Below are 18,071 nucleotides of genomic sequence, written 5' to 3' on the forward strand. Positions count from 1 at the left end.
CCAGTAGAAAAAGAGAACATAGACGGCTAGATCTTTTCCTCTCAACTCTATTTTAATTTACCATCGCACAAGTACTACAAAAAGCGCCAGTATACCACGTGTATTTATCTCAATCACTACTTAAAAAATAATTTTACAGACGTTCAAAAACCTGGTGCGGAACTTTTTTTTCAAACCATTTGTGAAAAAAGGTCTTTATAAATCAGATTAGTACATACAGTTTTAAAATCATCTGTGCAAATGATTAATATATACAGTTTTAAACTAGAACCGTCTGAATTATCATTTGTATGGACGGTTTTAATATTTTAGATTCGTTCGCAAAATTATTAGTACAGATGGTTCCAACATAAAAAATAAAAAAATTGTGACAAAAAACAAACTGTTAGTACAAAACTTGTTACAACCGTTTTTATAAAAAAAACCCTTAAACAAAAGTAAAATTACAATCAGCTCATGAGTTCTCCTTTCTCCTCCTCCGTTTGCATCACCACTGGAAGAGGATTTGCATCTTCAAAGATAAGCCTGGATCCTTGGCGCTAGATGCTAAAAGGTGGTGTTGGTCCGTAATCTCAAAGAGAAGCCATAGATCTGTAATCTATGCCGGGCTCAGTTGCATGGTATTGAAAACGACTATTTGATCAGTCAAACGAAGATTCAGTATAGACATCAAATGATACCTACAAATATTTTGAATGCTGATGGCATACTCCTTTTCTCTTTTGTTGTTACAACCTCAGTTTTATTTGAGACCTGCAATGATGGATCTACAGTGATTGGTCTTGCCCTTTGATACGTGCATATATAATCCAAGAGGCCAAGAATCACAATAAAGAACAAAAATCAGGTTAAAATTAAGAATCACAAATGAATAGAGAAAGAATATGCTTACTTTTTCCAACCAATATTATTTATGTGCTCAATAAAATTCAGATCTCTCGAAATATATGAGATTGGAGATTGGAGACCTCAACAATTTTAAACAAGTCTAGAAGCTTAAATAACTTTCCTTTTAGCATCCAGTCCTTTAAAGTCACAAAGGTACTAATAAGGAAACTAAATCATGCTCCAAATTAGATGACACTCCTAAAACATGCTCTAAATCCTCCTCGTCGGTGACCTGGCCCCTGAACACCACCTTCTTGAACTCCTCCATCGGCTGCAAAGCGAGGAATTGAAGAGACAGTTGTGGATGGGGGAGGAGCGAGGAGAAAAGAGTGGCCGGATTACTACCGTACCTGGTTAGGGTGGCATAGGTGTGGGAACTCCTCATCGGGGCCGCTCGCTCCACTCCGACGCCTTCTCTTACAGTGATCCGACTACCACCGCCCCAACACCCAGATCCCGCCGTCATCGCCCTCCCAATGCTTGGATTTGGCAGCGGCGTGGAGTAGGTTGGCCCTCCATGGATTCTGTGGGTGCTCGAGCTCGCCCCACCGCCGTCATCTCCTGCCGTGCTATGAGTGGCCATGGGTGCTAGATCTCATGAGGGCTGTGTAGAGGCACCGATGGGTGTTGGGTGAGGACGGAGGCAACCAAATCCACTCGCCTGGTGAGCAGGTGCATAAAGCTCAAAGCTGACACAGGTGGGGATGCAACGACGGGGTGGGGAGGGGAGGCAGGGGTGGGGTAGGAAGAGAATAAGAGAGAAAGAATAGAGGAGAAATAAGAGGATGAGACAGCTTAGGGTTTTAACCGTCGGAGATCTAACAGATGAGCTCGTTCATCACAGATGGGTTTGGTAACCACATGTCTGTGTCAAAGTGCAGTGCAAAGTGGGACACTCCAATAGGAACCGTCTGTACTATGTCATTTGGATAGATGTCTTATTTAGGAACCGTCTGTATTATTAGTATAGGTGGTTTCTAAATGAGAATCGTATGTACTAAAGTGTTACACTTTGTGGAAACTATTCTTGTTATTTTTTTAGATGATTCTAATTTATAACCGTCTGTGATACCATTTGCACAAACGACTCTGAATAGGCGTCTATACAGGATGTCCCACTAAATCAGTTTTTTAGTAGTGAATATTACTCACTTCAGTCATAAATACATGATATTTTGGACAATACATGATCTCTATTGTATAGTTTTGACCACTATTTTCTATTAAAATATATTTATAAAATTAATTGAATTTGCGATATTATAAAAGTTTTTAAGACAAATCTACACTTGTGATTTTTAAGTTGTCAGATTAAATATTTTGAAAGTTAGTCAAAGTTAAAGTTTGACATACTCTTATCTAGAACTCCATGTTTTTATGATTGAGGGAGTAGTAAACTAGAGTTAATTAAGAAGCTATTCTAGTTGACTCCTCCCAAATCAACCAGTACGTGTCTATATGCGTATATGATCACGTCAGGTAATACGTCTTACTGTGATAAACTTGAAGTCACGTACACCTATTATATACACTCATGAGGTCACAAATATGTGCTTTTGCATATTGACATGGTTTCCAAAATACTATTTTTGACATATATTTTTATTCACTACGTGAAACAGATAAATAAGACACAAAATTAGTGATGAATCGTAACATGACTCGCCACTTATGATAATAATGATAGGTCGTAACATAACCCGTCACTTATGTCAGTTCATAAGTGACGGGTCACAACTTGATCCGTCACTTACGAGTGGTGCAAGGTGATCCGTCACTGATATCAACTTATAAATTGTGACCTGTTACTTATGACTTGACATCAGTGACGGATTATGTTGTGACACGTCACTACCGATAATAGTTATAGATACTTAGTTCACTGATTTTTTTTATTTTTTCTTATTTTTTATCACCTCAATAGCATTAGAATAGGATATATATATAATTTATGCTTAAGTTTGATGTAAGGGGTGTCGGCTATGAATACAAACGCGTGTTGTGAAAATGGTGTAGAAACTTTCAGGGACGAGAACTCAATCTTTTAAGCCGTTTTTGGCCTCGAAAAATTTGCCAAATCCGATAAAGTCAGAGAGAAGCGGATGTAACTTTTTCTGTAGATGTCCGTAGAGTAAAAAAAAATCGAAATCGGAGTTTGTATACAAAATTTATGCCCATTTTACCAAAGGCACTCCGGGGCAACTATCAAATTGCGATCGTTTGTATTAGATATTCAGAAATTTATAAAATATTAATACAATTTTATAGGTAAATTATAACCAGTCACCTATTAAATTTTATATGTAAATATTAATACAAATTTTATATGTAAAATAAAAAAATTAGTTAATAGTGACGGGTCAAGATTACGACCCATCACCTATTACCTTCATAAGTGACGGGTCACGGTTATGACCTATCACTAATGACCTTACGACTGAGAAGGTAAAAGGATAAAATATCCGATGTCCATCACAAACACGCGATAGCTGAGGTGGTAACGCACACGCGCGAGGGGAGGTGGAGGTGGCGGGTTCGATTCCCGCTTGACGCAAAGACTGAAAATAGTGCTGAAACAATAGAAGTGATCCGTGACCAGTGGTGATAGGCATGTGTTGGGATGGTTCGGTGAAAAATATATATATATTTTTGACTTTTTTCTATCAAAAAACGCGAAAAACATGTGTTGGGATGGCTTGGGTGGAAAAAAAAATATATTTTTGACTTTTTCTATAAAAAAAACGTGAAAAACGTAAATCAGTCATTAATGACGGGTCACAGTTATGACCCGTCACTTAGGCTATCTCCAACAGATACTCTAAAAATTCATCCTCTATAATACTATTACAGCATCCTCTAACACTATTACAGTATACCTTATTTTTTCATCTCCAACAGCTACTCTATTTCCTTACCTTCCATTACCCTCCTCCTTCTCTCGGACCCACATGCATACTCTGTACACAGTGATACGGGTGTCGATTTCCGTCCGCAAATTTGCCAATCTCCAGCCGGAGCCTGCTTCCCTGTAGCTCTAAAAAAGCATCTTTGCCGATTCCGCTGGAGACCAGATACGGGCGACGTCGGCGGCAAAACTAGTTGGAACAGGGATACAACCGTCGATGCCTCCTCTGCTGGAGATGCCCTTATGATTTATAATTAGTGATGAGTCACAATTATGATCCGTCATTTATTACCTTAATAAGTGATGGATCAAATTTTAATCTATCACTAATGATTTTATCGGTGACGAGTCTTTATCGGTCACTTATGACTAGTCATCAGTGACGCGTTTGGGTGACGCATGACGATTATGACTCGTCACTTTTGAGTTTTTTTCATGTAGTTTTTTTAATGCATTTATAAAACACAATAAAATTACAACATTACCATAGTTCACTTCGAGATAAATATTCTATAAATGTGATTTCCACATCTCCGATCAGAATTTTTAAAGTGGTATTTCCGAAAGTCTGACCACCTGTGCATCCACATTTGATTACGAAATGATTACCGCCGGACCAGGTCTCAGCTGTTGACCTGGGAATCGCCGAGTCGATCGAGGTCGGGATGTGCTAACGGTCTCTTGCCAACGGAAAGGTTTGACTTTGATCACCACGTACTTGTGCCGAGACTTCAGAGTTCAGATCGACTTGCGAAGCTGATGTAAGAACGTGTAGGTTGCAAAGACGTACTTCTTTCTATCTTTCGATCGATAACGAAGATACACGCCGTACTGAATCACGATAAGGTTGGAGTCAAGTCAAACAGATCCATCAGATTGATTATCCAGATTCTGAAATTATTCAACTCCTTCCTTTTAATATAATAAGCAGATCTTCTGCTTATTCGTTAAAAAAATTCTCAGCTTTAACATTCGTTGAATTTGAATAGACACGCAAAAGTAAACGCACAAATTGTCACAAGTAGAAGGAGAAGAACTGCATTTGTTTGTGCAACCGTTGATGTGGAGCCAGAAATGCGCCACGCCTGACGCCTTGTGCTGAGCAACTTTATCCGGAGTCGTGGCCTCCGCCTACTTGAAAATTTTCCTAATTTCTCGCCATGGATTAAAGGCCTAGGGTTCAAATCTTACAGAATTATAGCTGAAGATTAACACAAATAGAGGCGCGGTTTACAGCAAATTTTGAACAAGCAAAACACTGGACTGGTGGAGGTCAGCCAGAGCCTTGCAAGGACGAGTCGTTATCGATTCTGGCACCGGCAAAGAAATGAATTGAACTGATCAGCAAATGCTTTGAATCTGCCAAATCATATCCAACCTAAAAAGTCAAGAAGAAAAAAACCCAATCAGGAAGTCAAGCATAATGCATTAAAACTATACCTTTCAAGAAGGAGAGTTATCAGCTGCATTCCTTTCTGCAAATTTAAGGTCAACTTACCTGTAATTTTCAGATACTGTATCAGAATTCGCACTGTGTTCGAGCACTTGCACTTGCACAAAGTGTACATGTTTCAAACTATACCTCAAGAAGGAAACTCCCAAACTACAGGACAGATGATGACGGTTTGAAGTCACAGGATTAAACACAATGCACAACTGCCAAAGTCTTCAGCGAGAACGTGCTGGATCTTGTGGTCAACGGGGACATATTACCCTACATGAGATTAAGGTTGAAAATGTTCCCTGAAAAATAAATATCATATGTGCAGAGAAAAATCCATGTGTGACTAAAAACAGTAACGTCTGACTAATTTCACTGACTTTGAAGATGCATGGATGCGTGAAGTCAGATGATCAGGCCAGGTCTCCAGCAGTTTAAGCACTCATAACTTGTCGCAGAAAGCCTGACATATCACAGAAATTTCACTTGAAACAGTTTAATTTTCTCAGAATTTGAAAACAAATACCTACGTTCAAAACGAGGCCTAAGCTTTAGAGCCCAGTTGGTTGAAAGCATGAAGATATTTGGCCTGGTCTGTACTGTCTCTTTCGTATCTTTTGACTTTGTGAAGTAATATTATCGAAATACACAGTAATATGAGGCTGGATGAATAATATTTTACCATTATTTACTGTAGAAAAAAGGAGCGATCCTACTGTTTATGGAGGTACTGTAGCAGATAATCTGGTACGTCCGTTCCAGATCTAACGGTTCAGAAAACCAAATATTACGACACTGTTCATCCACTGACTTTGCTAAGGATGCGATTCCCCCTTAAAGATGAGTCCTGGGGGCTGTTTGGCTAAAGTGTGAGGATTGACATGATGTCCAGTCCCAATCAGCACACTCAAGTCCAGGTAGTTTAAAATATTTCAAAAATTCTTTTTCATCCCAAAAAAACATATTTTTACACTTTTTCTCAAGCTCGAATCATCAACCAAATGGTACGGTCTAAGAATGTCTGATCAGACAAAAATCATCAAATATAAGTTAGGTCTCAGGCAACAACATTTCAGGACATATATCCATGTTGCCTAGATCACAGAACAAAATTGCAGCCTAATATTCACATGATGGCCTGCACATACAAATGTATGGCACTTCAACAGCAGAAACACACATCAGCACCAGGCATGAGCTAATATCAGATACAAGGAGTAACAAAATATGAACAATCAAAAGAAACAAACGTTTGTAACATTACATAGCCTAGAGACAACATTTCAACTAGGTATACCTTCAAAATGTGCTGCTATCATCATGTTGGATAATGTGTTCTGTGTGCTGTTCTATGTTTCATCCTATTTTGCACGACGAGAATGTTATTTTTTGCTTCCTGTATCATGAGAAAATGTGCTGGCTGGGTTGCAATGTTTCTAGGGCATTCTTGTCCAATGTTTTGTTAGTCAAAGGTGTTAGTCTAAGGACGAGCCAATTGATTTTTTTGTTACCGCTAAGAATCGGTTTCGTTTAGTTGCCACTCTTATCCTTAATTATTGACTCAAATGGTTTCATATCTTATTAACATGAGGGGCATTATAATCAAAGAGTCAATCGCAAATTATCGATTTATTCTCCAATGACAGGTTTGTTGGAATCTGCTCGTATGGCGTGACCCATCGTCGGCGTGCGTCGTGATTGTAATGCAACTTTGAGTAATTAATAAAACGCCCTCTTTATTCGCAAAAAATACAAAAATCTGTGATAAAGTAGTGGCAAAAATGCAAGCCGCCCTTTGTAAAAAGCCCCCTGACATTTTACAAAACAGACCTCGTGTGCATCTGGCGGCCGGCGCGCCGCCGGCGACGGCGGGCGCTGCTGAGCAAATCTCGAGCCGGCGGGGCGCTGCTGAGCAAATCTCGACGCCGGCGGAAGGGACGGAGCTCCGAGCAAGAGGCCAGTCGTGTCCACGGCCACGGCGGCGGCCATCGTGCTAGCACGCGCACCAGGACACTCCCGCTCTCGTCAGGGCCTCCAGACCGGTAGAGTTCAATCCGCCGCCGGATCACAGGCGGTTTCAGGTCAAGCCGGGGCACAGCTCGGCAGCGTCCTCGGCGCCTCGCTCGAGCTGCCCTTACGCCTCGGCACCGGCCTCTTCGTCGTCGGGTACGCACCTCCTCTCAGCACTCCTCCCTCGATCCCACGCCGTCCTCACTGACCAATCAATCCAAAATTAATCAAGCAGCAGGTGACGGATTTTAGGATAGGTATGCTGCCTAGATCAAAGAACAAAATTACAGCTTGATATCAACAAGATGGCCTGCACTTACAAATATATGGTACTTTTTTTTGCTAGAACGTGGGTTGCGCATATTTCTTTAAAAAGAAGCCAGATAACCTAAAGACAATCTTTCAACTAGGTACATCTTTTAGATTAACGGAACTAAATTACAACGATGAAGCATTTTCTTTCCATCAAGGATATCCATGTCTTAGAACCGTTGGTTTCCGGCGAAGCTGATGCAACGTTGCTGGCTGGGATTTCTTTTTACCACTAATGATTGTCCTATTCTTCACTGTGACATTGGAATTATGCATGTTTCATTTTTTTTTCCATCGTTCTGTCAGAACTAGAAGTGCGAAGCTTGAATGTCAGATTGCCTCAGCTTGGTTGGCAAATCCTGCATGACTTCAGTAAAATGATATAATGTACATGATTTTTCGCTTGTATTGCTTCTCAAATGCAGTAATTATATCATCTATGGTGTCTTCCCAACCATCCACTGCTTCAAGCTGAAAAGCAAAAACAGAGAAGCAATATATGCATTCAATTCCTGATTCAATTGTTGAATTGCCAGTGTGTTCTAAAAAAATATTGCATTGTGAGTTGTGACAATGCCAAAGAACATAATATACCTCAGATTATTTATCTTCAATGGGAAGTATCTTGGAATTGACAGTAAACATCTCCTGACTGCAGAGAATGCATTATGAAGACATTTTGTTTTTCCCTAGTTGGTATTACTGTACAGAGATGTCTAGAAGGAATTCTGTCACGCTGATTAAAAAAATAAAAGCTAAGGCATGACGTAATCCTTGAGAACTTCAAGGAAACCGGGCCAAATTGCTGATAACTCTAGTGATTTAATAATGCACTTAAAAAGGTACTGTCTACTACCTAGGGATGAGGGCAAGACGAAGGCATATATAGTTATGATTATTAAAAAATAACATAAATGAATTGAAAAGAGTATCTATCAAGCCCCTTAGATCTTAGTGAGTTCAGTGCAATGTGGTCATGATAATGTGCAATGATCAAGACAAGCAAATTGCTGAAGCAGAAACAACAGTGCAATTCGAAAGCACGATATTTTGATCCAGATCACAACTATATACATGCTGCAGTACTTGCATACCCTCTGGCACAAATCTAAAGCAAGCTTTGCCCCCACACCAGCTTCTTCATGGTTATCTTTGACATCCATATTGATTATTAGGACACTGTTCAACAACCTTTTGTTCACGGTAATTCAGATCTGCAAACAAAGAAACCCAATATTCATAATTCATATTGCTGATGCTGATGTAACCACAAAATTGCTGATGCTCCAGATTTCAGTAAAAGAGGCACTCCTAAAAGAATCATGCTAGCGAGCACTTTCCACTAGCATAATACCTTCGAGGACTGAGTCTAATACTTTCTCCTCGAAAGTAAGCACCGCATCGAATGGTCCATCACAGGAATTCCCTGCGAAAGCAGCGGTGCAGTTTTCAGCGGTGCAGCTTTTATGGTGCGGTTTCTCTTCAGCATTAGCAGCAACCCGTTCCTCTTGTACCTGGATGGATAGAACAAGGCAGCATGTTGGAAATGCAACTATAACAATCTACTACACAGCTCTCCCAGTGTTGAAGAACCAGAAAGGAAGAAAGCTACAACCTTTCTGACAAACGCATCAACAATACTGATATATCTGATTATCTAACTGAGAATTACACCAAAACGATCCCAAGAAGAGAGACATTTCGGACAATCTCTCTAACAATCAAATCAATTTGCTATCAACTATCTGCGGACTGACATATTAAGGACAGGAAACAATTCATACGTCTGCAATTTCTATCGATTTCACTTCGGATCTTCTCCAAAACCCCATTTTTCGACGTAAAATCACAGAACCTCGAAACCTGGGGCTCAATCATTCCAAGGCACAACTTTTTTTTTCCGACAACAGAATGAGAAAATGGGTGCCAAATCAACAAGGGGAAATGAAAATGAAAATCTTTCAAAAAGCTCTCAAAATTTCTCTGTCCACAAAAAGAAGAAGGAAATCTCCAAGAACAGCAAGGTGAGCAATCAAGAACCATACACGGAAAAGAAGAGGAAAAAAAAGGAGAGGAGGGTCTAACCGTTTAAGCATCCAACACGGGTATCAAAGGTGCCGGTCAGAATCAGAAGACAGTAACAGGTCGGGGCCCTTGCGTTGGAGGTCGTCGTGGATGACTTTGTACGGCGTGCCGAAGCCGTAGACGTTGGGCTCGTGGAGGGAAGAGCCCGGGAGCTTGACGTGCGCGCCGGTGCCGTAGGAGGCGACGTCCAGTCCAGCCCCGCACGCCTCAGCAGCGAGTGCGCCTCCATGCTCCTGTTCGTCACCCGTCCCGGAGACCGACCGGCCGGCCGGCCAGCCAGCTTGAGGATCTTTGGTACTCGCCGACAGCGGCGGTCTCCTCGCCGGTGGGCTCGCCGGTTGGGCCGAGCATGGTGATCTGGGCTCGAGTCTTTGCAGGCTTGAGAAGTCGTGTGTCATGGCCATTTGGTGGTCCGTAAAAAAAATATACATAAGGACTAGGGACAAATGCACACATGTCACTGATTTTTCTTTTCAACTACAAAACTGCCACTGCCAGTGACAGTTTTTTTTCAATTTTCTAGTGACATCCTTACAATTGAAAAAAAAAATGATGGCACCGGTGCAAATGCCCTTACTATCTCTAATTTATCATGAAAATATACTTATATCTATACTAATAACAAACTCTGAGGAAATTTCTACTTTAATCAGAGAAAAAGAAAAAATTGGTAACCATATCAATTGAGAACATAAAATTTGCAATACTAGATTTATCGTTAAAAATACTTTTCTTATGCACAAATCACTGGTAAATTTCATATTAGAGACCGTGTCGGTATCTTGTATATTCCAAGTTTCAAAGTGGTTGTATGATACATATCCATCGTTTTTGTTTTATGTTGACAAATTTGTATCCATATTTTTTCCCAGACGTCAAAAAGGATAGTACTGCTAGTCTATGTGCCAGTTGGTTGATGGAATGAAATGAGCTCCCATAAAAAAAAAAAAACTGCACTGGAAGTCACCAGTCCAAGTCTCCGGTCTCCAGCCATGCGGACAGCGAGGTGGAGACGTAGTCAGCCGCAGACTGCCGAATACCTGTTGACTCCATGGACGACTCCCTCTTCCTCCCAAGAGTCAAGAACCGAGTGCTCCTCCTCTTCGCAATCGCCACGCTACAAACGCCATGTACGGCCCGCTCCTAGCGCTGATCGCGGCCGCCGGGGCCTCCGTTGCCATCGCGGCTCCCTGCCTCCTCCTCGCCTACCTCTGCCGCCGGGGCAAGAACCGCCACCTCCTCAAGCCACACCACCGCGGTCAACGCTGCTCTCCGTCCTCGGCGCCGGTGCTCCCCGTCTCCGCTCCCGCCGGGACAACCGATTCGTCGTCGTGGTCCTTCTACGGTTCGGCCGCGGACGCCTCGCTCGAGGAGCTCTCGCTCGCCGACCTCGCCACCGCCACCGGCGGCTTCTCCCCGGACAACATCATCGGCGACGGGAGCTTCGGGTTCGTGTACCGCGCCGTGCTATCCGGCGGCGCTGCGGTCGCCGTCAAGCGCCTCTCCGACGACGGCGCCACCGGCGCGGGCAACCGAGAGTTCCGCGCCGAGCTGGAGGTGCTCGGCAGCCTCAGCCACCCGAACCTCGCGCGCCTGCTTGGGTACTGTGCCGCCGGCCGCGACCGCATCCTCGTCTACGAGCTCCTCGAGAACGGCAGCCTCGACTCCTGGCTCCACGGCGACGCCGCTGGCCCCGGTCCGCTCCCCTGGCCCGCGCGTCTCCGCGTCGCCCGCGGCGTCGCGGCCGCGCTCGCGTTCCTGCACCACGGCCGACGCCCGCCCGTTCTCCACCGCGACATCAAGGCCAGCAACGTCCTGCTCGGCGAGGGGCTGGAGGCCAAGCTCGCCGACTTCGGCCTCGCCAGGATCGTCAGGGGAAGCCCCGCCGCGTCGCACGTCAGCACGCAAGCCGCCGGCACCGCCGGGTAAGGCACCATTCTTGCCAGAATTGATTCAGACTTCAGAGCATACATACTTGTGCATTGCTTAATACTGTTTGCTACGAGGATACATCAATAAAAACTGCAAATTGCTACTTATGCCAGCATGATCTATGGTATAATAACACATGAATGCACAAAGTTATTAGATCTCGTCTTCAAAAGGATTGGCTGATCTTATGATTGTGCAATGCCAAGCAGGTACGTTGCGCCGGAGATATGGGCCGGCGTGGGTGCAACCGCCAAGGCAGACGTGTACAGCTTCGGGATACTGATGATCGAGATAGTAACAGGTCACCGGCCAAGTTGGCCGGTGAAGGCCAACATCGGGGGGAAGGAGGTTGATTTGGTAGACTGGGCGAGGGAGAAGATAGAGGCAGGCCAAGCCTCGGAGATTCTGGACCGTCGGATAGGGACCGGAGGGCAGGAGAAGGAGATGGACGAGGTGAAGGCGCTCTTGGATATCGCACGGCGGTGCACGGAGGGTAATCAGAAGAACAGGCCGACAATGGAGGAGGTGGTAGCCATGCTGAACAAGCTCTGAGAATGTCAAATCAAGCAGCTGACATTCAGATGACCAGTTGCATTGGTGAGCTTATTAAACTTTAAAAGAAGTTGAAGACTATACAGTGAATTATTTTCATTGCCTTTTGTACATGTTGTGGTTTTGCCACAAAGTCGTGGGTGCATGCTATATGCTATTCTGCCATGTGCTTAACCTAGATTGAGAGAAGACATATTTTACCTATGCAAATAAATTTGCAGAGTGCACTAGAAATTTTTACAGACGATGCATAATCTCATATTGCTAATAAAATGGATGGCCTTGGGATACACTCTTTTTTCTTCTTAATTTTTTATGGGCGTGTCTATGCTTATTTTCCTGCCAATGTACCTTCCCTTAACCAGGGTGTTTCGCGGATTCGAAACACTCCGTTTCGTGTATTCGAATTACTGTATATGTAAATGTATATGTATTGTGGGCGTGTCAATATACTCAAAGTATACGAAAGAACAGGAGACAAACTGTAATTGAAACACGTAACTTTATTCATTCAATATCGAAATCATACAGTACAATTTCATAGTTTATAATTTGCTCACACACATGTACAAACACACATGCTATCTGACTATTTCTTCGGCGATTGCTTCGTCCTGGTTCCCGGGGCCTCGTGAGGCTGCCGGTTAATTACGTCCGGCTTCCCGGACAACCTCCGATTAAGCTACATTACTGGTCGTCGTCAGGTCATTTCCGAGTTTGCAAGGCTATAGTCACAAGCCTCAAAACAGACGAAAGTGAGCGTTAGAAAATAAATAAAAGCAAAGGCAGGACAAACAGTCTAGTGTGAGCTTTATGGACTGTTTATATATCCCAGGTCATCATTGGCCATGTATGCCTCATAATTTATAGTCCCTCATCATCGGCCTTGGCCTCAGGTACTTACAGGAGAATAGAGGGAGAGATAGTCTAGCTATACGGCAGTTCACCAGCTATAACCTCGCAGGAGCCCGATGAACTACGGTGTTTCTAAACTCCTATCTACGACCTCTAACTCTAGCCCTCAAGCAACTTAGCCACGAAGGCAAACGCCACCAAGGCGAAAGGGTAATAACAATGGCAACCAACTGCCGGGCCTCCACCAAGTCATCGGCCAAACCATTGAGCAATAAGTTCATTGATCATCATTGGCCTTTTACCCATAAAGCAGCGATAAAAAGGGCCTCATGACCACGTTACAAAATCCACAACAGCAGGGTCACAGTGGCAGGATCACAGCAGCAGAAGACAAAGGCAACAACTGATCAACCAGCAAAAGGTCTTAAGGAGCTAAAACCTCAATCCTGCATGACTAACAGAAGGAAGCCCTCATTGCCAGCTCTGTGAACCAACATAGAGGCACAACAGGCACATGATTATCAATAGCAAAAGGCCATACATAGCCGAGCATTAAGGCCAAAACAGCAAGATAATCGCATATGCACTCGAGGGCCAACAACATCAAGCCACAAACCTCTCCAACATGAATGATAACAGCAAGAACATCACCAGGGCCTCAGGCTCATTAACAACCAACCCAAACACATGTTAATCTTGCCATCCATCTCAGAAAACAGCACGGCAACACATATACCACAACAGTAGTATGCCAACAATATCAGAATGATCATCGGCCATAGGGAAGCAAGGAATAATCACAGCAGGGCAGGACCAACCGTAGAGTAGAGTCAAACCATAGAAACAATCACGAATCCGCCTCCACTATCAGCTCAGGGGGCACAACAACATCAAGGACCAACTGACCAAGCCCACAGGAGTCCAGACCTTCGAGCGAAACTGAACTCACACTACAATCAGCAAAAGGGTTGTGCCAGCACTATGTCACATGGCGCCTGATCACATAAGAGGGGAAGGGATACTAGGGCACCTACAACCAATCCAACGGCAGCAGCAGGCACACGCGCGCACCGGAGGCCCTCAAACACCCTACCGTCAACCGGCGGCACTCCAACTCCCCTCCGGCATGCAACCAGCCCACTGCACATGTTCATGATCATGGCGCAAAGCTAGCTGGATCCAACCACAAAGCAAAAGAAACCGTCGGCCAAAACAAATCAAAGCACGACGCATATCCACGGACGTGGCAATGAGGGCTGGCCAGGCAAAACCACAACCGAACAACACTTCATCCACGGTCGCGGCACGAGGGCCGGCTCAAACACCTGTATAGCACGGACGCGGCACCAGACACCGGCTGGCACCACATGTATAGCACGGACGCGACACAAGAGGTTGGCTGGCATCACCACACACACAGCTACAGGCACGAAGTCACAACCAGCCAAATCACACTTGCTTGCATGGACACGGGCACGAAGCCACGACCGACCAAAAAAACACTTGCGAGCACGAACACGGGCATGAAGTCACGGCCGACCAAAACATTTGCGAGCACGGACACAGGCACGAAGCCACGACCGACCAGAAACACCTTCACCTTGCATGGTCACGGCACAAAGCTGGCCTGCTTTCATCACAGAACAAAGAACAACCGACCACTGAACCACACAGCACCTCTCCACGGTCGCGGCACGAGGGCTGGCCGGATCACAGAAACACAAGAACAGCCGGCCATCAAATCCATATCACAAGACTTCATTGGAGGGGATAAAGGGGTAGAGGGGAGCTCAGATCAAGAACCCACCACATCGGGCATCTACGGCAACGGCCATCGGCGGCGGCTCCGGCTCCACTCTCTCTCTCTCTCTCTAGATGGATTTTCTCTCCTCTCCTCCTCTTCTCTCTCTTGCTTTGCTCTTCCTCTCTCTCTATCTCTCTAGCTCCCTTTCGATCCGGCCTCCTGCTCCTCCACAGGCACCCCCGGCCGGGATATATAGCAGCGACTAGGGGCTCCCCACGCGGATAATTCGGATCGAGCGTTGGGGGGATAAGCACGGAAAGGGGTGACGACGAGCGTACGTAGCTTGGAGAGGGAGTGACGCTGCTCGGGAACACGGCACGAGCGCGGCCGAGGCGCGTGCTCGGGTGTTAGGCCCAGGGAGCAAAGGGAAAGAGAGGAGAGAGCAGGGGGAGGAGCGGCTCAGGCGCGCGGGGCGATCGAGCCGACTAACGAGCGCGGCAGAGGCGGCGCACACAGAGAGTGAGGGGGAGAAGGAAAAGGAGGGCGACGCCCTAGGGCAGGCGACGAGGCGAGGAGATAAGGAGGCTGGGGCTGGGCCGAGCCGGCCTGGTGGAGAAGGGAGGAGGTGGAAAGGCCGGGCTGGCCCAAGGCTGGTCGAGCCCCCCCCCCTCCTCTTTCTCTCTTTTTTTCTCTTTTCTTTTCTCCTTTTTTTATGTATATGTGTATGTATGTGAAGGGATTATGAAAAAAATACGGCAAAATACCGTCATACACAGGGTTGTACAAATGTGGATATCCACACGTAAGGGCATACATAATTAGACAAATGAGCAAATTATCAGGATACAACTAGGAGGAAATAATGAATAGGAAATCTAGATCTCTCAAGACACAACTACGTTTTTATTTTCCTAATATAAATTCTGAACCTCCATGGCTCTGTATCCTCTTGACAACAGTTGCGCAGATAACTGTGCTAACTATCGTACAACGGAAGAGATTTAAAAAATATTCTCCACAATACAACCTGAAACATGCAGTAGAAATATTCTTTAGCTAGCCTAGTGGTAATCATAGAAGTTAACAATAAGAGGTCTTTGATTTTTTACCACTCTGTTATCCGGTAGAGTGTCAAATTTAACATCCGATTCATTGTCATAGACTCAAGGGACTCATTTATCATTCTGAATGAGAATTTGTCATTCCGGCAGAGTAGCAAAAAGTTAAATATTCCTCACAATCATAGAATCTTCTTAGACATGATATTGTTATACATAAATTATTCACCAAACCTATGGCAGCATGTGCACATATTGTATTAACCAACATTAATTCACAAAAAGAAGATCGATTGAAAAGTTTTATACGCCAGTTCTCGTTAATTAATTAATAGACCATGGACGCTAACAATACTAGTATTTAACTATCATCCGCTCCAATTCTTTAAAATAACTAGCTATTGGTCTGCATTGTGAATCCACAGCGCATATGACATGTTGTCTCCGGTGCAAGCGTTTCACGGGACAAAATAGTTGCAATCTTCTCATGTGTACTTTCCTTTTGCCTCCTATTCCCATTAATTACATCCTGACCGGCAGCTTCTTCGCAACCCTGTGATCATTTGCATGGTGCCAAAATGATCACGATCACGTTATATAGGAGGACAGTGGTAGTGGAGTTGAATTGGTAGGTGCATTTTGCAACACATTCATTTCACTAAATGATCATATCTTTGCACGGCAGATCTGATCAGCAACACCGCAAATATGTCTCGCAGAAGGTGGTTGATCCCAAAACTAAGGACACGTTCTACACCATCTCCATAAGTAAGCTTCACGTGCCAGGCATACTCATATGGACAAATTGGACTGGTGATATGTACGTAAACAGTTGTTTGACCTCCAGCTATTTGTAGCGTGAGAGGAGGTAATTTGCTCTTAGGAATAGCACAGTGGGATATGGTCCATTTCTCTATGTAAATTGATCCCTTTTCTTCATCAGCTTAGATTTTAGTGAGTTGATTGGTGCAATATGGTATCAGAATAAGATGTCTTGAGTATATATATATATGTTTAGACTTAATTTTAATTACTGTTGCACCACATTTAGTTACAATATAAAAAAATATTAGAGTTACAATCAGTAAGATAAGGAGTTACAACCAGATGTAAATAAAAAAAATTTAAGTTACCATTGCATTATGGATGAACATAACTCTTAACGAATTCCTTATCTAATGATGTGCAACCTAAGTAACATAATTGTAATCGTAGTACAATCTAAAATGTAACTAGTTAGCTTCTTGTATTATAATTATGTACTTCTGCGCACATCCCAGTTACAATCTAAAAAGCAGTATAGTTGCTATCGTAATTGACTTTTTTTTATCATGTGATCATAACTCAACTATCTGTGCTATCGTAACTGACTATTTTCTTAGTCGTAACTGGGGGTGACGCAGCAGTAAACTACAATGTGATGGAGCTGGAGTGCCCGATCTTTCGGTGAGAGGGATAACTTCGATTTGTGGAGGAGGTGACTCTCGCGATCCGACTACGAACGAACAGGTCGTGGCGCCTTAGCAATCGCTGAACCAACTCCAAATGGTTATTGACCTTGCTGGTGGCAAGATCAACCTGAACACGAGGTTCTATTCCTGCAAGCAATCGAAGAACAAGCAAGAACAAGATGAAGGCAAAACTGAATATCAATCGCTCACGAATTGGGGTTTACAATGGCTGTCCACAGGTGGCCGCTGAGCACAACTGCAGCACAGGACGTTTGCACAATGGCTAAACTTATCAAAGAAAATCCAAGCAAAAGAGGGGGCGCAGCCCCTGGCTAAATAGGGGGAGGAGGCGTGAGGAAGGTAGGCGCCCAGCCTGCCCACAAGGTAGGGAATAGGCGCCCAAACAGCCACACGCCATCTCCTTGATCCCCTTTCCTGATTTAGGTGGCGCAGCACCTTCCTGGTTATTGCTTGACAAAACTAAAAACACATAGGTGGTCAGCACCTAGACATTATTCTGGGCAGGTTCATCATGAGCATAGATGGCGCATGCACTTAGGAAACTTCTGGTCCTTCATTCTTCAAAATCATCACGAAGTTTAATTCACGTGCACGAGCTCGAGTGAGTGGTCCTGGTGGCGCCTGTGCTGGTTCAGTTGGAGTAGCCATTCCCGTGTCGGGGTTGATGTCCTCATCATCCTCCCCTTCTTGAATCGAAGTCGTCCTCGACGGCAGCTCCTCATCCTCGCCCGCATATGGTTTCAAATCTGCAACATTAAAACTAGAGGAAACACCATATTCTGCAGGCAGGTCAAGTATATAAGCATTATCATTAATT

General features: G+C 44.2%; 1 protein-coding gene and 1 long non-coding RNA gene across 3 annotated transcripts; one reads left to right on the forward strand and one right to left on the reverse strand.

Annotated features, from left to right (window-relative positions):
* Nucleotides 1–7,036: 7,036 nt before the first annotated feature.
* LOC133887014 (phytosulfokine receptor 1-like) lies at nucleotides 7,037–12,411 on the forward strand. The gene is made up of 3 exons (XM_062326923.1): nucleotides 7,037–7,400; nucleotides 10,514–11,566; nucleotides 11,783–12,411. Exons 2-3 carry the CDS (start codon nucleotides 10,770–10,772, stop codon nucleotides 12,123–12,125), a joined length of 1,140 nt encoding a protein of 379 aa, XP_062182907.1. The 5' UTR covers nucleotides 7,037–7,400; nucleotides 10,514–10,769; the 3' UTR covers nucleotides 12,126–12,411.
* Nucleotides 7,398–10,027, reverse strand: LOC133887015 (uncharacterized). 2 transcript variants are annotated; one of them, XR_009903496.1, is made up of 5 exons: nucleotides 9,642–10,027; nucleotides 8,911–9,070; nucleotides 8,651–8,770; nucleotides 8,151–8,208; nucleotides 7,398–8,027 (listed from the first exon to the last, which is right to left on the reverse strand). It is a non-coding gene; the product is annotated as an uncharacterized LOC133887015 (long non-coding RNA). The 2 variants fall into 2 exon arrangements; XR_009903495.1 differs by having other exon boundaries at nucleotides 8,151–8,770.
* Nucleotides 12,412–18,071: the final 5,660 nt, after the last annotated feature.

Source organism: Phragmites australis, chromosome 12 (assembly GCF_958298935.1).
Source record: "Phragmites australis chromosome 12, lpPhrAust1.1, whole genome shotgun sequence".
Lineage (NCBI taxonomy): Eukaryota > Viridiplantae > Streptophyta > Magnoliopsida > Poales > Poaceae > Phragmites > Phragmites australis.